Genomic DNA, 22,932 nt, shown 5'->3' on the forward strand with positions numbered 1-22,932 from the left:
TCTTGATATGCTGACGCCTTAAAGAGTTCCCTTCACTGGAACTAAGGGGCCAAGCCCAACCCCCTGAAAAACAACTCCACACCATAATACCTTCCTCCACCAAAATGATGTGGAGGGGTGGCCCAATACTCTTGGCAATATAGTGTGGATAAGCCAGTTTGGGGTGGAGGAACTTGACTGGCCTCCACAGAGTCCCGACCTCAACCCCGATAGAACACCTTTGGGATAAATTAGAGCGGAGACTGCGAGCCAGGCCTTCTCTTCCAACATCAGTGCCTGACATCAAAAAATGCACTTCTGGAAGAATGGTCAAACCTTCCCATAGACACACTCCTAAACCTTGTGGACGGCCTTCCCAGAAGAGTTGAAGCTGTTATAGCTGTAAAGGGTGGGCCAACTCAATATTGAACCCTACGGGCTAAGACTGTGCTGGTAAAAGGCAGGAAACGTCTTGGTATGCTGACACTAAGGGTTCCCTTCAATGGAACTAAAGGGGCCAAGCCCAACCCCTGAAAAACAAACCCCACACCATAATCCCCCCCCCCCCCCCACCAAATAATTTGGACCAGTGCACAAGGTCCATAAAGACATGGATGAGCGAGTTTGGGGTGAAGGAAAATGACTGGCCTGCACAGAGTCCTGACCTCAACACGGTAGAACATATTTTGGGATGCATTAGAGTGCCAGCCAGGCCTTCTTCTTCGAACATCAGTTCCTTGAACCTCACAAGAGACTTCTGGTCTTGTAAACCTCGATGGAGACAGTAAGAGAGCATGTTGCTCTACAGAGAGGCATTGTGTGATGGCAGGTTGGGCAAGAACTGCGGTTACTCTTTTGTTGTTGGGCATGTGGTCCCTTTCCCTGCGAGAATTTTTTGGTGCGTGAGCCAGAAAGGACGAGGATTTATTTTAGTGTTTTATTGCCGTGGACAAGCCGCTTATGTTATTTAATGCTGGAAGTACCGGTTATGTCGTTCTGATGATGCTGGAAGAGCAATAAAGCTGGTTGTGGCCAGACTGAAACCTGAACTGCGCTGAGAGCTAAACTCATTTTTACTATTTTTAATCCTTATGCTGCTAATATTGCTAAACAGATAGGAAGGTTTATTATTTTTATTTGTTTTCAACTTTTTTTTGTTTGTTTTTTTTTTTTTTTTTCATTACCGGTACATATAATCACATATAACATCACGGTGGGTGGAAGTGACTTCAGAGTTCTAAAAACATCTGGTGACAAAATTAATTAGCCATACATTAAATGACGTATGTATGATCTGGAGTGTGTCACACATAGTACACACAAACACTGGCTAGGCACAAATTGCCCTACATGTTCAACCCCTTTCCCAACCAGTGTCATTAGTACAGTGACAGTGCATTTTTTAAAGCACTGATCACTGTATTAGTGTCACTGGTTCCCAAAAATGTCAGTTAGTGTAAGATTGTCCGCCGCAATCTCGCAGTCACTAATCTCCACCATTACTAGTATAGAAAAAAAAAAAAAAAACAATAAAAATTTCAGTATATATCCCATAGTTTGTAGACACTATAACTTTTACACAAACCAATCAATATATGCCAATTGGGATTTTTTTTTTTTTTTTTACCAAAAACATTTAGTAGAATACATATTGGCCTTAATTTATAAATAAATTTGATTTTTGTTTTACATTTTATTGGATGTTTTATAGCAGAAAGTAATTTTTTTATTTTTTTTTAATGTCTAGTTATATGTTTTAGTCTCGTCGTAATTTGGAAAAAAATGTTCAATAAAAATTATCTGATTAAAAAAATAAACAAAGTAAAAAAATATAGGTTTTTTTTCTATCTCAAAATTGTCAGTCTTTTTTTGATTATAGTGTTAAAAAAAAAATAAAAAAATAAAAAACAACACAGATGTGATTAAATACCACAAAAAGAAAGCTATAGTTGTAAGGGAGGAAAAAAAAAAAGTCATAAATGGCATTTATGTACAACATTGCATGACAGCGAAATTGTCAGTTAAAATAACGCAGCGCAATATTGCCAAAAAAAAACAAAAAAAAAACAAGAAAGTAAAAAATATATTATTTTTGTTCTTTTTTAAAATCGTCTTGTGTTTATAGCAAAAAAAATGCAGAGGTGATCAAATACCAAAAGAAATTTTCAATCAAAATTATCTGATAAAAAAACAAGAAAAACAAGAAAGTAAAAAATATTGTATGTTTCTTTTTCAAAATCATCAGTCTTTTTTTGATTATAGGGTAAAAAAATATATATAAATACAGAGGTGATTAAATACCACAAGAAAAAAAAGAAAAAAGACATAAATGCCAATAATGTACAAAGTTGCATGACAGCGCAATTGTCAGATAAAATAGTTCAAGTGGATAATAAATGTTTGTCTTTGGGTTAAAAATGAAAAAAATAATAATAAACTCTTCATTCTGATCTGATAAAAAAAAAAGTGAAAAAAAATAATTTATATATATATATATATATATATATATATATATATATATATATATATACACACACAATTATTTATTCACTTTTTTTTCCTTGCCCACTTTTTTTTTTATACATATATACTTTCTTTTTTTTTTTTTTTATCTGATAGTTTTTTATTGAACATTTTTTTGTTATTTAAACACCTCTGTATTTTTTATTTTTATTTTTTGGCGCTATAAACAAAAAAGACTGATTTAGAAAAAAAAAATTATTATATATATATATATATATATATATATATATATATATATATATATATATATATATATATATATATATATATATTTATATTTATTTTATTTTTTTTCTAAATCATCAGTCTTTTTTGTTTATAGTGCCAAAAAAATAAAATAAAATACAGAGGTGTTTAAATAACAAAAAAAATGTTCAATAAAAAACTATTAGATAACAAAAAAAATGAAAATAAAGGAAAATAAAAAATATAGTTTTTCTTTTCAAAATCGTCAGTTTTGTTTGGGGTTATAGCCCAAAACATAAAAGAATAAATTAAAAAAAGCTTTATTTGTGGGGAAAAAAGGGCATAAATGTCCTTTATGTACTGCGTTGCATGACCGCGCAATTGTCAGTTAAAGTAACACAGTGTCGTATCGCCCAAAAAAATGGCCTGGTCATTAACGGGGGTAAACCTTCCTGGAGTTCAAGTGGATAATAAATGTTTGCCTTTGGGTTAAAATTAAAAAAAATAATAATGAACTCTTAATTCTTATCAGATTAAAAAAAAAAAAATTGAAAAAAATATACATATAAAAATAAATGTTTAGGTTAAAAATAATAATAAAAAAAATAAATAAAATAAAATAATGGTCTCTCTATTCTTATCTTGTTATTTTTGGCTGGGGTTCTGCTTTAAACCATCTGAGCCCTAAAGTGAGAACACAAAAGGATTGAATTCTCTTCACTGCAAATTTCAATCGATTTTTCAAGAGACTCAAACAAAGTTCTCCCCCCATCTTTCTGAAGGGCTTTCTTTCATTGGTGGCTCTTTCCCTGCGAGAACATCTTGTATTTCTGTGTTTATTTGTCCTTTGCACATAAATCTAAGGGCCGCATTAGTCGGTTTATATTTGCCGTCCTGTAACAGACACCGCCCTATCCGATTTCGGAGTTTCATTTTGGGTGGACATATATATATATATATATCCGCTCAGCTTCCTCGCACAAAAAGCACGCGGCTACGGCTAAATCCAGAGGGAAAAATATGCAGCCCCCTCGCTCTGTAGAGACTAAAAACTGCTGCTGACCCACCGGATTCCACACATGCCGGATGACGGGACTCGTACAGTAAGGACACTATTGGTATACAGAACCTAAATCGGTCGCCGCCACCGCCGTTTTGTCCCCTGCTGCATGTGCTTGTCATGCAAAAAAAAAAAAAAAAAGTCACAGGGGCCCATCATGTCTACACTGTACTGGGAATATAGGAGGGAGACAACCAGTACGTCAATATTGTGATGGGGCGCCTATAATCAGAGGTTGTCAACTTCTGAGCTCAAGGGGGCTTTAAACGTGGCCCCTGACATCACCAAAGGGCCGCACATAATGTTCAATATACACTATAATGTCAAAAGTATTGGGACAACTGCCTTTACACGCACATGAACTTTAATGACATCCCAGTCTTAGTCCGTAGGGTTCAATATTGAGTTGGCTCCGCCCTTTGCAGCTATAACAGCTTCAACTCTTCTGGGAAGTCCATCCACAAGGTTTAGGAGTGTGTCTATGGGAATGTTTGACCATTCTTCCAGAAGCGCCTTTATGAGGTCAGGCCTGGCTCGCAGTCTCCGCTTTAATTCATGTTCTATCGGGTTGAGATCAGGACTCTGTGCAGGCCACTCAAGTTCCTCCACTCCAAACTCGCTCATCTATGTCTTTATGGACCTTGCTTTGTGCACTGGTGAGCAGTCATGTTGGAACAGGAAGGGGCCGTCCCCAAACTGTTCCCACAAAGTTGGGAGCATGAAATTGTCCAAAATGTCTTGGTATGCTGTCGCCTTAAGAGTTCCCTTCACTGGAACTAAGGGGCCAAGCTGGTCAGTCAAGTTCCTCCACCCCAAACTCACTCATCCATGCCTTTATGCTTTTTGCTTTGTGCACTGGTCTAAATCATTTGGTGGAGGGGGGATTATGGTGGGGGGTTGTTCTTCAGGGGTTGGGCTTGGTCCCTTAGTTCCAGTGAAGGGAACTTTTAAGGCGTCAGCATACCAAGATATTTTGGACAATTTCATCCTCCCAACTTTGTGGAAACAGTTTGGGGAAGGCCCCTTCCTGTTCCAACATGACTGCGCACCAGTGCACAAAGCAAAGATCATAAAGACATGGATGAGCGAGTTTTGGGGTCGAGGAACCTGACTGGCCTGCACAGAGTCCTGACCTCAACCTGAAAGAACACCTTTGGGGTTGAATTAGAGAGGAGACTGCGAGCCAAGCCTTCTCATCCAGCATCAGTGCCTGACCTCATAAATGCACTTGTGGAAGAATGGTCAAACATTCCCATAGACACACTCCTAAACCTCGTGGACGGCCTTCCCAGAAGAGTTGAAGCCGTTATAGCTGTCAAGGGTAGGCCAACCCAATATTGACCACTACGGACTAAGACTGGGATGCCATTAACGCTCATATGCTTGTAAAGGCAGGTGTCCCAATATTTTTGGTAATATGGTGCATGTAATGCTTGAAATGGACTGTCAGAGACTGCAGACCTAGAAGGGCACATATGTCGAGCACAAGGCCAAATCCGGCAAGCCAGGCCTTGTCATATGGCCCTCGCACCCAGTTTTGCAGCCAGATTGCGGTGGAACTCTATTCTGCCACCTCTGCCTCTCACCCTCCGCTCCCGGCTGTCACTTGTAAACACCGAAGCGGTCTTAGTTTACAAGGGACAGATTTGCTCTCAGCGGCTCCCGGATCTAGCAGATCCCTGCACGCACTCACGCCCGCTCCTGGAGAAACACCGATCCATTCCAGCCGGCTGCTCAATCCTTTCCAGCTATCCGGGACAGCGGTGGGACCCACAGAGCCATGTGGAAAGCCAGGACTGCACTTTACATAGGCGAGCATGCATCTTCTATCATCTTCTAAGTGTTTTTAATCTTATCCTATTAAAGTCATCATTTTAATACTAATACTACACTCGGGTCGGCGCTTCACCCTCCCTGTTTTCTCCTTGCACGCATACTCACGGTGGTGCACCGCAGGGTCAGGTCTCCCGAATCTGAGAGAGAGAACGATCTCCCTGCAAGACTAAGCAGAGTCACCTACAGGGGAGATACTACAGGCCAAGTAGGAGAGGGGGTTACAAGATAGCTTTGGGGGGGTTGGGGTTGTACACTGTGCATAGCGCACCCTAAACCCACTCCTGAACCCTGCACTCTGTACGGAGCACAGCTTTAAATTCTGTACATAGTGCATCCCTGAACTCTGCACTCTGTACATAACACACTCCTGAACCTTGCACTCTGTACGGAGCACAGCCTTAAATACTGCCTTCTGTACATAACACACTCCAGAACCCTGCACTCTGTACGAAGCACAGCCTTAAATACTGCACTCTGTACATAACACACTCCTGAACCTTGCACTCTGTATGGAGCACAGCCTTAAATACTGCACTCTGTACATAACACACTCCTGAACCTTGCACTCTGTATGGAGCACAGCCTTAAATACTGCACTCTGTACATAACACACTCCTGAACCCTGCACTCTGTACAGAGCACAGCCTTAAAAACTGCACTCTGTACATAACACACTCCTGAACCCTGCACTCTGTACATAACACACTCCTGAACCCTGCACTCTGTACATAACACACTCCTGAACCCTGCACTCTGTACATAACACACTCCTGAACCTTGCACTCTGTACATAATGCACTGCTAAGCCCTGCACTCTGCACATAGCATACCTTTGAACTGTAAACTCTGTGCAAAAGGCACCCCTGGAACTGCACACTGTTCATAGCGCACCCTTAAGTCCTTCAGGCTTTAAGGGGGTTCCTTTTTGTCCAGTGGAAGGAAAACATTTCCCATCCTTTTATTTTAGTTGGAGGAATAATGCTTCATTGTAGGTATTCAAGGGAGGAATAGCGTCCCATCATTGATGTCTCTTGGGGAAATGGTGCCCCATCATTGCTGTCAGTAGATGGAATGGTACCCCAACATTGCAGTCAGTGGATGGAATGGTGCCCCATCATTGCTGTCAGTGGATGGAATGGTGCCCCAACATTACTGTCAGTGGATGGAATGGTGCCCCATCATTGCTATCAGTGGATGGAATGGTGCCCCAACATTGCAGTCAGTGGATGGAATGGTGCCCCATCATTGCTATCAGTGGATGGAATGGTGCCCCAACATTGCAGTCAGTGGATGGAATGGTGCCCCAACATTGCAGTCAGTGGATGGAATGGTGCCCCAACATTGCTGTCAGTGGATGGAATGGTGCCCCAACATTGCTGTCAGTGGATGGAATGGTGCCCCATCATTGCTGTCAGTGGATGGAATGGTGCCCCAACATTGCTGTCAGTGGATGGAATGGTGCCCCATCATTGCTGTCAGTAGATGGAATGGTGCCCCATCATTGCTGTCAGTAGATGGAATGGTGCCCCATCATTGCTGTCAGTAGATGGAATGGTGCCCCATCATTGTTGTCAGTGGATGGAATGGTGCCCCATCATTGTTGTCAGTGGATGGAATGGTGCCCCATCATTGCTGTCAGTAGATGGAATGGTGCCCCATCATTGTTGTCAGTGGATGGAATGGTGCCCCATCATTGCTGTCAGTAGATGGAATGGTGCCCCATCATTGCTGTCAGTAGATGGAATGGTGCCCTTACATTGCTGTCAGTGGATGGAATGGTGCCCCATCATTGCTGTCAGTAGATGAAATGGTGCCCCATCATTGTTGTCAGTGGATGGAATGGTGCCCCATCGTTGCTGTCAGTGGATGGAATGGTGCCCCATCATTGTTGTCAGTGGATGGAATGGTGCCCCATCGTTGCTGTCAGTGGATGGAATGGTGCCCCCCGTCATTGTTGTCAGTGGATGGAATGGTGCCCAAGGACCAAATAAAAGGCAAAGGGCCACATCCTGCCCTCAGGCTGCAGTTTTGACACCACTCTTCTAAATGAAAGGTATTTGTTGGCTTTTAATAAGTCACATTAGCACAGAAAGTATAAACAGTAAATTCTGAACAATTTTTTTGTAATACACGAAGATTTGTCTAAACATAAAAAAAGAAGTAATTATTTCAAGGATCGTTTCACCCTCTGAAAAGCCAACACTAAATGTGTCCCGTGTTGTATCTACCAGTAACCATAAGGCCAGCTATCCTTTATGTACTGAAGGGTCCCCAAACATGTGTGAAAAATGTAGTTTACTGAGCTGTAGACTCGTGTGTTCCACCAGGAGGAAGAGAGTCCAGCAACAAGCCGGGAGGAATGTGAGGCTGGCCACACTCTGTCTGTGGTCAATGGATTCCAAACACGGCCTGTAATGACCACATTTTTGTATACCAACCATGCAAATATTTACCCTGGGCACCCACGTAACCATAACAATGTTTAAATGACAAACGAGGCCAGTTACTACAAAATGATGGAGAGGGTTTGTGTAAGGACAAGTAGGGCTTAACATACCGGCCATCCTAATAGTGAACACCACCAATCTTCAACACAACCAAATCCTAAAATATTTGTACCTGGATCAAACAAATATGTTCACGGAAAATATATATAGTAACAGATCAGAATTCTGTCTTTTGATTATATAAATTATTTCACTGGGGGAAAAAAAAAATAGCTTTATTAATAAAATGGATTCATCGTAAAGCATGGCTACCTGGTGAAAAATCAGAATGACAACTTATGCCGCGTACACACGACCGGACTTTTCGAGGGACTAGGTCTGACGGACTTTCGGCGGAGTTCTGACGGACTTTCCGAATGAACGGACTTGGCCACACACAATCACACCAAAGTCCGACGGATTCGAACGTGATGACGTACGACTGGACTAGAATAAGGAAGTTCATAGCCAGTAGCCAATAGCTGCCCTCACATCGGTTTTTGTCCGTCGGACTAGCATACACACGAGCGGATTTCTCGGTAGGAACTGGGTCCGGCGGAGTTCCAGCAGAAAAATTTGAAACATGTTCCATTTCTAAAGTCGGATTTTTGCAAATCAAAAGTCCGCTGCAACCCACACACCATCGAATGGTCCGCCGGAATCGTTCCGTCGGACCTTTGATGTCGAAAAGTCCGGTCGTGTGTACGCGGCATAAGTAGACAGTATTAATTGATCCCATGCTGGTTAAACATTTTTTTATTCTGTTTTTTTTTTGGCAGGATTTGGTCTCTGCTAAGTGCAAAAGTAAAAGATATGTTTCTTACCTGCAACTCTTTGAGCGACGAGTCCTTCCAGGTTATATTGCTCATCCTCTGAGGCATCTCTGATGGGTTGCTGGGGTTGGGCATTGACCGGAGTGAGGACTGGGGAAGTTACAGCAGACGACTGAGGGCTTTGTATAAAAGCAGACAACGGTGGGATATTAGAGGTGCCAGTGGGCGTCCCGTAGCTGTAACTTCTGACCAAGGCTGATTGAGGTTGTTGGGTTTGATAACCATATGGAGAATAAGATCCAGAGTAGGGCTCTCGGTATTCATTTAGAGGTCTGGCCGCCTCCATGGGTCGTGGTGGTTCATACATTCCAGGTGAATATGCTTTTGGACTTTGCTCAATAGGTGTATGAGGCTGGCTAAATGAGGTGGTAGGGAGGGTGCCAGTTGGTGTGACGGCATACGAATTGCTTGGTCTTTCAGGTGCCACCTGAGGGAAAGAAGGAAAAGACTGGTAGCTATAGGCTGCCAGAGCAGGTTGAGCAGAGTGTGACCCTGTAACTGGCATTATTCTGTCCTCTCTTGGAGCAACAGGGACACTCTGGGACTTGTGCATCTGTGAAAAGGAAGGGTCAAGGTCCAACATTAGCATATTAAGTGCTTCAATCGACTGTTCAATCTCCTTCTGGGAGGCCATATTAGGGAATTCAGGGATACTGTGGCTTTGGGGAACAGTCTGAAAAGTGCTTGGTTGCAGACCTGGGCTGCTAAATTGACTCTCGGTTACAGAATCCTGCTGACGGGATGGTGGGCGACTTCCACCCTGTTGCCAAGAGTTAAGACCCCGCTGGACCGCCTCCCTGCTGCTTCCGCTCCGAGCTGGTGCTTGAGGCAACTGTGAACTGGGGTCATATTTTACCGGTTCTGCAGCTGTAAAGGACTGAGACCGGTACATCCCATTGGGGTCATAATAATATAAGTGCTTTTGCGTCATTGTAGACTGAGGTTGTGCCCAATTGGACATTGTTGGCTGGCTGACCTGGTAGGAAGACAGACTGTCCTGGGCAGATACAGATGGCCTCATTTGACTGCCCATATCTTGAGACAGTGGGATAGTTGTACTTTTTGTGATGTTCTGGTTGTTGTATGGATACATGCCATTGATCATTGTTTCCTTACCAAGATAGCCATGTTTTTGCAGCTTCTCTATACCGTTAAGGGTTGTTGGCCCATTGGTTAATGACATGCTCATAGGAGAAGCCTCCTGATAGCCAGTCTCACTTACATTGGGAGTACCATCAAAGGATGACAGTGTACCCAAGCTGCCAACACTATGTCCATCATGATTGGGCAAGTCATCATCCAAAATATCGGTCTCCCTTTCCACTGGTGGAGACAGGCTATCTCCATTGACATGAACCTGCGCTGGGACCACATGCAACATAGCTCCGGTTACTGAGGTTCCCGGGTTTAAGTTGTGCATCTGTGCGTCAGTGTCCAGTCCAAAGCCACTGAGAAGGCGTTCAAGCTCTTTCTTTTCCTCAGGTGTCAACCCTTGGTTGGAGGCTGCATTAGCCACTTGTTCATCAGTTTTGTCTGTTTTTGTTGAAGCGGTTGAATTGCCGGAGTCGCTGCTCACAGACAAGGTGTGTTCAATGTGATTGGGGGCAGCAGATAGAGGGATGACCGCGGCATTTACTGTGCTCGTGCTCCCGTTTGTTGAGTCTTTTTTCTTAACTTTGGCGTACAAGCTTCCATCTAAAGGACCTTGGGTGTGTCCAACTTCTGTAAAAACAAAAAAAAAATCAATATCACTTTAGTCCTCGAACATATCTCCATATGGGGACACATTAATATCTATCTGTCTACTGTTTGGTTTACCTAAAATCCATTATAATATCCATAGGATCTAGCGAGAGCCAAAATGGCTCCCATCTAAAAACCGCCGAGCCTAGGCTTCAGCTCAAATATCAATTCTTATTGCAGAACAAAGGCATTACAATTCTTCATCAAAACAAAACTCAGGCTGTAAATCTAATTTCATTTTTAATTTAAACGCCATCACTCCAATCCCACAGGAGCTTGTCCCTGATCCAAGCACTTTAGCCTCCCAATATTAGCTTGTGACTTCAACAACATCTTGTTTTAATGGAACAGATAATGGAGTTTTGGAACGTGGTATACAAACATATGGTGATCAATTATCAGCTATCTCCGCAAACAGAACTCTGACTCATGCAGCGATAGGCTGTTATCTATAGAGAGGTCCCAATGGTGCAAGTTATTTCCTTCTTCAATATTCAATTAAACTTCACTGGAAATGTTAACTTGTTTACAAGAAAAAACCCATTTAAACGTTGGAATATATCAATATCTAACTAAAAGAGAGGGGCTTCTTTTTTCCCTCTTAATTTTAGAGGTTGCCTCATCTTTCTTGCCTTGCCAAATTAGCTTTCTTACCCAACCTCTCTGGAGTTTATGGTCAGCCTAAACTTTTTTTAAATTTTGGATTAACCAGTAAGAATCACTGTTGCGTTTCTACAATTATCACTAGAGAAAAAAAAAATTTAAATCTCAAAAGGGGAGGTAAGGGTTACCCAAGCTGGTCAGATGCAGGGTGGGAAGACCACCATGGAGTCCACACTTTGAGGAACTTAGAGTGGAAATCATGTAGGACCATGGTCAGGATGTTCTTCACCTCCATGAATGAACCAGAATACTTTTTCGAGGCCCTGGCCATCATGATTTGTAATATTTTAATGTAAATGTCTTTTGTTCATATTAGCCAGTAATCTACAAAACACAGTCTCATTATTTAGATGCAGAAATGTTCTCGTTCCTTCTATGTAAACCCAGTTCCTTCACAAATCTTTTCAATAGAATAGATACAAAGTATAAAACAGAGATAACATACTGATGGAACTAAATGTGCAGAGTTCCCACAGATCCGGTCTTATAATCACATTATTCTACATAAATTATATCAGACTTTCTCAACTTTCTCAGCAACTTTTTTAACACTTGAAAAAAAATTCTGGACTCCCTGCTAAAAATGACTATATCTACAACTCTTGATACATTCGTGTGGTGGTCACTGGGGAAAATGCTCCTTACATTTGTGGTCATCAGGGGCGGACTGACAACTCATGGGGCCCCCGGGCAATAGGAGATTATGGGGCTCCCGAGCAATAGAAGATTATGGGGCCACACAGTATACACACACACATACAGTATACACACACAGACACATACTGTCCCTGGTTTTATTGAGGCTGGCAACCCTGATGGGGCCCCCTAGTGGCATGGTGCCCTCGGGCAGTGCTCGAGTGCCCCAATGGTCAGTCCCGCCCCTGGTGGTCATTGGATAGAATTATTCCCATACAGATAGCTAAAAAGATCAATGGTGTCCATGAGAACTTATTTGAGAGGCAGAAATTGCTCACGGAAAGTTGGCAACCTCTCGAGGAACCCTAGTTTGGAAACCCTGAATTAGATGGACCACTTCGTTTCCTTCTGCCATTATTATTCTAAGTCTCCATTAGCTGAGAAGGAAATTAGGGATATGAAGTGGGGAAGGGCAAAGGAAGACAGGAAAGTAATAGGAAAGGGAAGCAGAAAAAAAAAATGATAAAAAGAATGAATACCAGACAAGTGCAGAGTGAGTGAGAGAAGAAAGAAGATAAAAGAAAAGCAGAGGAAGGTAGGTCAGTAAGCAGAAAATATTAGGCTACGGAAAATGCGTGAAAGGTCAGTTCTTGAATGCCACCTTTTTAATTGTTATTTGGCAGCAGAAGGGAAGAGGCAGGTAAGCAAACAATGGCATGGGTCCAATTCCAAACAAATAAAACAAATCAATAAAATTACTGATGCTATCCAGCAAACATTGTAAACCGTGCTAAAATCAAAGTAGCCCACTGCAGCTGTACTGTATGTCCTGAAGCCTTTCTTTGGATCACCAATCAATTCAAACTTCCACATTGGACATAGTCTCTTTTGGGCTGTGAGAAATTATCTAGTACTGTCAATTCTATTTTTACATCAAGTTTTCAAGAAACAGGGGTTCTTAGACCCCCAGGTCATTAACAAAAGATGGACTGCTGCACTGTAGTTATGTCTGGATGAAAACCAAAGCCCTGAGCAGGTAGTAGACTATACTTCCTCAAGGTTTGATTTTCAATATTTCGATAACGGATGATTGCTGTCAGTGTAGATTCTAGTCACATCTACCCTGTCTATGGGCAGATACCTTTCACCAAGAAAGTAATTGGACTAGCTAGAAAACCTTGAGTGATACCTGTAAAGATAAAGTGGACATACTCTACTGTTTGTAGGCTGTGTGCACTGTATCTCACGGTTTAATTTTCAACTTGGAGTATACCTTTAAGATGCCCATAGACATGGAATGATCAAGGTAGATCCTGGCCAGGTCAAAATACTGTATGAGGTCTTTGAACAGCTGCAGACAGATCAGGGTGGATAAGCCTTGGTGGGAAAGGAACTATATAGGTTAGACCAGTGGTTCTCAACCTCGGTCCTCAGGTACCCCCAAGCAGGCCATGTTTTGGGAATTTTTCTTAGCTAAAATAGCTGTCCAAAATACCAAGCCACTGACTCCGATTTAAAGCACCTGTGCAAGATAAAGGAAAATCTGAAAACATGGCCTGTGGGGGTACTTGAGGACTGAGGTTGAGAACCACTGGGTTAGACCACCTCGATTGAGGATCAAATCAGGGGAGATTATGGCCAAGTCAGAACACTATATGGGATGGACAAGTCTTGGTCAAAAAATAATTGAACAGCTTGACCTATACAATTACCAATCCAATCAGGATAGATCCTGGTCAGGACAGAACACTATACAATTGACAACTGCAGACAGATCAGAGTGGGCAGGTCTTGGTGAGAAAGGAACTGTGTAGGTTAGACCACCATGACAATTATGTTCAAACATCCAACAAAGAGAGATCATGGCCAGGCCAGAACACTATATGGGGCGGACAAGTCTTGGGGAGACTTGGACTACCTTGACCTATACAATTACCAATCCAATCAGGATAGACCCCCATCAGGACAGAACACTATATGATGTCTAATTGTCTATAAACAGCTGCAGTCAAATCAAGGTGGACAAGCCTTAGTGGGTAACGAACTGTACAGGTTAGACCAGTGTTTCTCAACTCCAGTCCTCAAGGCGCCCCAACAGGTCTTGTTTTCAGGATTTCCATTATTTTGCACAGGTGATTTGATCAGTTTCACTGCCTTAGTAATTACCACAGCTGTTTCATCTGAGGGAAATCCTGAAAACCTGACCTGTTGGGGCGCCTTGAGGATTGGAGTTGAGAAACACTGGATTAGACCACCATGACAATTATGTTTGAAGATCCAACCAGGAGAGATCATGGCTAAGTCAGAACACTATATGGGGCAGACAAGTCTTGGTAAGACTTGGACTACCTTTACCTGTACAATTACCAATCCAAACAGGATAGACCCCCGATCAGGTCAGAAGAACTTTATATGGGAGGGACGGGTCTCGGTGAAAACGTTTATGTAAAGCTTGGACAACCATGACCTATGCAATTACTAATCCAGTCAGGATAGAACAATATACAATGTCTTTGGACAGCTGAAGACAGACCAGGGTGGACAAGTCTTGGTGAGATTGGACAACCTTTACCTGTACAATTACCAATCCAATCAGAATAGACTCCCAATCAGGTCAGAAGAACTCTATATGGGAGGGACGGGTCTCGGTGAAAAAGTTTATGTAAAGCTTGGACAACCATGACCTATGCAATTACCAATCCAGTCAGGATAGAACAATGTACAATGTCTTTGGACAGCTGAAGAAAGACCAGGGTGGACAAGTCTTGGTGAGATTGGACAACCTTTACCTGTACAATTACCAATCCAATCAGAATAGACTCCCAATCAGGTCAGAAGAACTCTATATGGGAGGGACGGGTCTTGGTGAAAAAGTTTATGTAAAGCTTGGACAACCATGACCTATGCAATTACCAATCCAGTCAGGATAGAACGATGTACAATGTCTTTGGACAGCTGAAGACGGACCAGGATGGACAAGTCTTGGTGAAACTTGGACAACCTTGACCTATGCAATTACCAATCCAGTCAGGATAGAACGATATACAATGTCTTTGGACAGCTGAAGACAGACCAGGATGGACAAGTCTTGGTGAAACTTGGACAACCTTGACCCATGCAATTACCATTCCAATCAGCATGGGTCCTGGTCAGGACAGAACACTATACAATGTCTATTGACAGCTGCAGACAGATCAGGGTGGGCAGGCCTTGGTGAGAAAGAAATTGTACAGGTTGGACAACTTTGGCCAGTAAGATCATGATAGTTCCTGGCCCAGTCAGAACACTATGCTCTGTGATATCTATGGACAGCTGTTAAAACAGATCCGGGTGGACAAACATGGGTGCGAAAACAATTGTACAGGTTAGATGATCTTATTAGTTATGGTTAATAATTCCAACCAGGGTAGATCCTGGCCAGATCTACTCTGTCAATGGGCAAGAAAGTAATTTGGACAGGTTGTAAATCCTTGACCAATACCGGTGGAGATAAAGTGAGCACCTGCACTGCTTTCTACACGTTACCTACCCCTCTCCATAGGCATAAACTCAAGTGTTTTGCCAAACCAAACATGCCGAATGTCCACGAATGCTACTTGGACGCGGTTGGATTGTGCCCGCAGGTCCAACTACCCCCGTGAAGTCTATGTGTGGCTTTGGTTATACTAATAAAAGTGAACTCTCTTCCCAAAAATGATCCGGACTACACCAAAGGAGCAGAGCCAGCGTATGTATGGCTGCCAGTGTTCCATAGTGCTCTGTCATTTGTTGTTTCTCTGCGAGCCACAGCACCACACCCTCTCTCTCTCCGGGATTTACTGTCAGAGACTCTAGATAAATTTATCCCCTCTGGGAAGCTTGGGGCTGCCTGATTCACACTGTGCTTTAGGGGGTGGAGGTGAGAAGAACTTAATGGCATCAAAACACCCATCCCAAATGACTTTACGGTGCCAACACTATCATGTTGTACACATTGCAAAGCTATGAGAGGATGTGTCAGCAGCGCAACGATGAGTCACGGAACGTACTGCAGCTCGAGGGGAGCCAAAAAAGATGACATAGGGGCGTACTATATAATGCACAGAACTTCATTAATCAGGGGGGTGCGTTTATGAAATGAGGGCAAGCAGAAAACTGGGCAATGTTTGTGATTTGCAAAAAAACAAAACAAAAAAAAAAACATTCCACCATTCAGAAAAATTCAACGCATAAAGCAATAAGCACCCTCTGAAAAATGCTTCCCTTCCATATCTCCCTTACTTTATAAATGTCCATGGATATGGCCAAGGGACGGGACAAAGGGGTGGGCAGGAGGGGCAGCTGCCCCTGGCGCAATGGTTTATTGCAGGGGTAGGGGGCACCCTGACCCTAACCCTAAGGGAAAGGGGGGCGCAGTTTGGCATCTTTGCCCTGGGTGCTGGATGACCTTGTCCCGGCACTGATATGGCCCATTTGGTAGTTGAAAATATGATGGTTGACTTCTTTGCCAAAATGTATGTCCAGCTACGGGAATTGCAGATTTTAGTATTCGGCTGTTCTGGTTTAGTACAGAATTTGGCGTATCGTTTTGAGATGTTTAAACGCAACGGCGCAAGAGGAGCAATTAAATAGAAAAAAATATCTGGAGAAAAAAAGTACGTTTCCCCCGATATCGTGTATTGTTTTGTAACAATAGCATGACAACCCAAATGTTTTCTTGTGTCCTATCTCTATTTATTCAACAGCTGCAAGACCAGGATAACAGGACATGCCAACACATTCCTGGCTGAAAACTAGCGCTGTAACTTCAGAACCTCCATCTATGCGACCAACAAGAAAACATTCTCACTTCAAGCGATTGGAAATGTACAGTAAAACATTGGATTATGAGCATAATTCGTACCGGAAACATGCTTGTATTCCAAAGCACTCTTATATCAAAGCGAACTTCACCATAAGAAATAATGGAAACTCAGATGATTCGTTCCACAACCATTTATTCATAAATCCTTCAGTTTATAGTCCATATAAAAAGATTATAGCAATGTGATAGGTTGTGTAACCATAAGATGTCCATCCGCAAAGGCATTAGGAGCAAAATCCAGCAGGAGCTACAGAGTATAAAAGAGAAGAGAGCGGCCTCGAAGTGTAGCAATATGGTTACATTTAATGAAGGTACAACAATTAGCAACTCACATGGTTGATGATTAAAACAGGCACATCTAAGTATGCAGGCATCCGGGGTAAAGCGGTCAACATAGGCCGTCCTTCACACCACTGGCTCTCACCGCTGTCCATCTGCAATCGTGACCGGGAAGACTACCCTGCAGTAGAGCGATCTGAAAGTGAGGCTTGAATTGCTTGTGGAAGGGACGTCGATGGCGGTCTATATGGACAGCTTTACCCCGGATGCCTGCATACTTAGATGCGCCTCTTTTAATTGTCATGAACCATGCGAGTTTCTAAATGTTGTACCTTCATTAAATGTAACCATATTGCTACACTTAGAGGCGCCTCTCTTCTCTTTTATACTCAGTTGTGACATGACGCTACTTGTATATCAAGACATCGCTTGTAAATCAAGTCGAAATGTATTAAAAAATTTAGCTTGTCTTGCAAAATGTTCTCAAACCAAGTTACTCTCAATCCAAGGTTTTACAGCGCACCCCTGAACTCTGCACACAGCGCACCCCTGAACTCTACACTCTGTACACATGTTGCTATCAGGCACAGCGCTGGATTCAGTGGATTGAGATCAGACTCTGGTAAGATTATTAAGTAGTCTTAAAGTTGTTTTCCATTGTAATGCATTCTCTGCATTGAGGTAAAAAAAACGCCCCACTATCAGTCCCAGACCAAACACTCTCCTGGCTCCAGTCACCACTCCAGTAAACCCCCCCTCTCACTTTTCACTTTCACAGGAGAAACTGAGGGCAGTGGAGCAATAGGCTCCTGTGCGAAGGGAGTGGGGGCGTGGCTTACCAGTGCTGTGCGTGTCTATACAGGCACACAGCCCAGCTTGGGTACATGCACACATGGGTGTCTCCATAGCATCCGGTTTGATACAGGAGGCACCCGAAGGAGCTGACCACGCCGGTGGAGACTGCCAGGAGAGGGCGTAACTGCAATATCTCTGCATAGAGAAAGTATTACCTATTTTTATTTTAAAAAAGTGTTAGTTTCACTTTAAAGCGGTGTTCCAGACGCAATTTTTTAATTTTATTTTTTAAATTCAGCAGCGACAAAACGCTGTAGCTGGCCCTCGAGGCCGATCCGTCCATCGGATCGGGTGCCGGCCATCTTAACGAAGGGAAACAGACAGTGGAGCCTTGCGGCTTCACTGCCCGTTTCCTACTGCGCATGCGCAAGTCGCGCAGCACTTTGTGAATGGCCCTGTGGTTTTCTGGGACACACGCACATGTCCCAGAAGACAAAGAGGAAAAAGCGCAGCGGAATAGGAAGAGGCAGACTGCCTAGCAACAGGGGTTTCTGGTAAGTAAAAAAATTTTTTTTCATATATTTTTTTGAGAATGTTAATGTCATTTTTTATTTATGTATTAGTCCAAGTAATAAATGAATAAGTTAATGTGATGAATTCATGCAATCTTCCGTCACCAATAAGTGTTGACCACCATAAAGAATGCACGCTTACTAGAGGCAAGCATCAACCAGCTTGCAATCAACACCCCGATAGGCTCCCAATGGCAGATCCCGTATGATAAATTCAAAAGACAGCAGGTCAGGAACACACACCCCCAATGGTTGACTGAGGAGACTCCCGATCATGAGACATGTCACTCAGAAAAAAAGCAAATGGGGCTTCCCATAGTGTAAACCTGATAAACCACTATGGATAAAAACACTAACAAAACACAGGAAGAAAACAACACATATGCCGGCCGGCAAGCGAGCGCCCGTTCGCTCAGGATCCCAACGTGATCGCGTCAGCGCGTCTTAGCCACCCGCCACGCGTTTCGTCATAGGATGACGTCGTCTGGGGTACGCATTTTTTATTTTAGGGTGGACCTCCGCTTTAACTCTTGAAGAGGAGTTTGAAAGTTGTCAACACCACTGAAGTAAATTAGACCAGACAGAAGCCATGTGTCAAATGCAGCTAAGGCAATTTTGGCATGATAGTTTAATTCAAAACCCCCATGGGGGGGGGGGGAGCTGGCATTTAAGAGGCAGCAGCATCCTCTCCTAAATATCTTTAAACCAGCTCTATACTGCCTCTGAAAAGAATGCTCCTCTGCAGATCACCATGCAATGTGACCTTACGGGTTAGTAAACGTGCATAAAATAATCTTATGCGATCAGTGCTGTTGAAGTTAATGTTTTTTTTTTTTACGGTCCTTAGTGCAACAGCAGCATGCTGGTTCTTGTAGTTCTTCAGGAATAGGCTAACAGGAACTTTGCTTTAACCAAAGCAGCTTGGAAAGGTACCAAATCCATTAGATGGGCTGCATGTAAATAATAAATAAAGGAGTGTAGGATGAGGGCGAGGAGCTCATTTCCCCTCTGTGTCATGTGCCACACCGAGATCAATAGAATTGAAGTATAAATAGACCGCAGGCACACAAAAATAGTGAAGGAGATGTCCTATCCTGAGTGCAGCTGCTGGGAAGGGTGGACAGGGGGGGGGGATACGTCCCTGTAACTGAAGGGTACAGAGGGGAGAGAGACCTCCAGAGGGGAGAGAGAGACCTCCAGAGGGGAGAGAGAGACCTCCAGAGGGGAGAGAGAGACCTTCTAAGGGGAGAGAGAGACCTTCTAAGGGGAGAGAGAGACCTTCTAAGGGGAGAGAGACCTTCTAAGGGGAGAGAGAGACCTCCAGGGGGGAGAGAGACCTCCAGGGAGGAGAGAGACCTTCTAAGGGGATAGATAAACCTCCAGGGGGAGAGAGACCTCCAGGGGGAGAGAGACCTTCTAAGGGGATAGAGAAACCTCCAGGGGGAGAGAGACCTCCAGGGGGAGAGAGACCTTCTGAGGGGATAGAGAGACCTCCAGGGGGAGAGAGACCTCCAGGGGGAGATAGATCTTCTAAGGGGATAGAGAAACCTCCAGGGGGAGAGAGACCTCCAGGGGGAGAGAGACCTCCAGGGGGAGAGAGACCTTCTAAGGGGAGAGAGAAACCTCCAGGGAGGAGAGAGACCTTCTAAGGGGACAGAGAAACCTCCAGAGGGGAGAGAGACCTTCTAAGGGGAGAGAGAGACCTCCAGGGGGGAGAGAGACCTCCAGGGAGGAGAGAGACCTTCTAAGGGGATAGAGAAACCTCCAGGGGGAGAGAGACCTCCAGGGGGGAGAGAGACCTTCTAAGGGGATAGAGAAACCTCCAGGGGGAGAGAGACCTCCAGGGGGAGAGAGACCTTCTAAGGGGATAGAGAAAGCTCCAGGGGGAGAGAGACCTCCAGGGGGAGAGAGACCTCCAGGGGGAAAGAGACCTCCAGGGGGAAAGAGACCTCCAGGGGGAAAGAGACCTCCAGGGGGAAAGAGACCTCCAGGGGGAAAGAGACCTCCAGGGGGAGAGAGAAACCTCCAGGGAGGAGAGAGACCTTCTAAGGGGACAGAGAAACCTCCAGAGGGGAGAGAGACCTTCTAAGGGGAGAGAGAGACCTCCAGGGGGGAGAGAGACCTTCTAACGGGAAAGAGAGACCACCTGAGGGGAAAGAGAGACCACCTGAGGGGAAAGAGAGACCACCTGAGGGGAAAGAGAGACCACCTGAGGGGAGAGAGAGACCACCTGAGGGGAAAGAGAGACCACCTGAGGGGAAAGAGAGACCACCTGAGGGGAGAGAGAGACCACCTGAGGGGAGAGAGAGACCACCTGAGGGGAGAGAGAGACCACCTGAGGGGAGAGACCTCCAGTGGGGAGAGAGACCTTCTAAGGGGAGAGAGAGACCTCCAGGAGGGGAAGAGAAACCTTCTGAGAAGTCTCGAAGACATTCCCGATTTATACTAGCTACGGGAGAACCCACCATGGAGGGTTGACCACACTGAATGTCCCCTCAGAGTTCCGCACTACCGGGGTCACCACACTGGCATCACCCTGATGGTGGGATCATAATGTCAAAGGGGTCCTACACGTCGCTGATGACATTTGGGATTACTCATAGTGCACAGCGATCACTCTTTACAAAGCACAGTCCTTCTACAAGACTCTTCTCCAAGTCACATGAATGTTCCTACTGTTCCCATGCAGTGTTTTTATAGATGGAAATCCTAACTGAATGACTTTTGAAATGACATTAAACAGAAGAGCTTCAGCACCCCCCTCCCCCCCCCCCCCCCCAAAAAAAATAAATAAAATAAATTAAATAATATCCAGCAGTTACAAATACTGTAGATGCTGACTTTTAGTATAAGGATACTTACAGTGTCTTGAAAAAGTATTCATACCCCTTGAAATTTTCCAAATTTTGTCATGTTGCAACCAAAAACATAAATGTATTATTGGGATTTTATGTGATAGACCAACACAAAGCGGCACATAATTGTGAAGTGGAAGGAAAATAATAAATGTTTTTCAAAATGTTTTACAGATAAACATGTGAAAAGTGTGGGGAGCATTTGTATTCAGCCCCCTTTACTCTGATACCCCTAAAAAGGGGCGGCACAGTGGTGTAGTGGTTAGCACTCTCATCCTAGCAGTAAGAAGGGTCGCTGGTTCGAATCCCAACCACGACACTACCTGCCTGGAGTTTGCATGTTCTCCCTGTGCCTACGTGGGTTTCCTCTGGGTACTCTGGTTTCCTCCCACAATCCAAAGACATGCAGGTAGGTTAATTGGCTTCTGTCCAAAATTGGCCCTGGTATATGAATGGGGACCTTGTATTGTGGGTTCCTTGAGGGTAGAGAACAATGTGAGTGTGCGTGGGATAGGGATAGGGATAGGGACAATTGTAGACACTCACTCAGGTTGAACTGGATGGACTGGTGTCTTTATTCAACCTTAGCAACTATGAAACTATGAAACTAAAATGTATTATAGTGGAACCAATTGCCTTCCAGAAGTCACCTAATTAGTAAATAGAGTCCACCTGTGTTTAATGCAATCTCAGTATAAATACAGCTGTTCTGTGAAGCCCTCAGAGGTTTGTTAGAGAGGTTTGTTGAAGGCCAAGGAACACACCAGACAGGTCGAGGACAAGTTTAAAGCGGGGTTAGGCTATAAAAAAAATATCCCAAGCTCTGAACATCTCACGGAGCTCTGTTCAATCCATCATGGGAAAATGGAAAGAGTATGCCACAACTGCAAACCTACCAATGGCCGTCCACGTAAACTGACCGGCCGGGCAAGGAGAGCATTCATCAGAGGTAAATAAATGGTAAATAAATGGTTTGTCTCATCTGAGGAGCAGCCAAGAGGTCCATGGTAACTCTGGAGGATCTGCAGAGATCCACAGCTCAGGTGGGAGAATCTGTCCACAGGACAACTATTAGTCGTGCTCTCCACAAATCTGACCTTTATGGAAGAGTGGTAAGAAGAAAGACATTGGTTTAAGAAAGCCTTAAAACAGAGTTCCACCATAAAGTGGAACCCCCCCCCCTCCGGTGTCACAGTTGGCACCTTTCAGGGGGGGTGCAGATACCTGTCAAAGCCCTTGTACACACGGTCGGAGATTCAGACGGAATGTGTCCGATCGGACCGTTTTGTCGGATATTCTGACTGTGTGTGGTTTGCATCGGACTGTTTCCGTCGGAGTATCCGAAGGACCAACTTGCCGGTAAAATTTTCCAACAAAATGCTCCATCGGACTAAATTCCGATGGAGCATACACACGGTCGCATTTTCCAATGAAAAGCTCTCATCGGTCTTTTTCTGGCCGTAATTCCGATCGTGTGTACGCAGCATTAGAGTCTGCAAAAGACTTGAGACTGGGGCGGAGGTTCACCTTCCACAGCCAGAGCTACAGCCAGAGCTACAATGGAATGGTTTAGATAAAAACATATTCATGTAGTAGAATGATCCAGTCACAGTCCAGACCTAAATCCAATTGAGAATCTGTGG

General features: G+C 43.9%; 1 protein-coding gene across 1 annotated transcript in view; it reads right to left on the bottom strand.

Annotated features, from left to right (window-relative positions):
- Positions 1-22,932, bottom strand: part of TNS1 (tensin 1) — a gene marked incomplete in the record, with an annotated part of 696,726 nt that overhangs the window by 87,269 nt on the left and 586,525 nt on the right. The window contains 1 exon segment of the mRNA XM_077449641.1: positions 8,895-10,625. Within this exon segment, the coding sequence (XP_077305767.1) occupies positions 8,895-10,625 (1,731 nt within the window).

Source organism: Lithobates pipiens, unplaced genomic scaffold (genome assembly GCF_037356315.1).
Source record: "Lithobates pipiens isolate NorthernLeopardFrog02 unplaced genomic scaffold, aLitPip1_a1.2 Scaffold_22, whole genome shotgun sequence".
In the NCBI taxonomy this organism is placed as follows: Eukaryota; Metazoa; Chordata; class Amphibia; order Anura; family Ranidae; genus Lithobates; species Lithobates pipiens.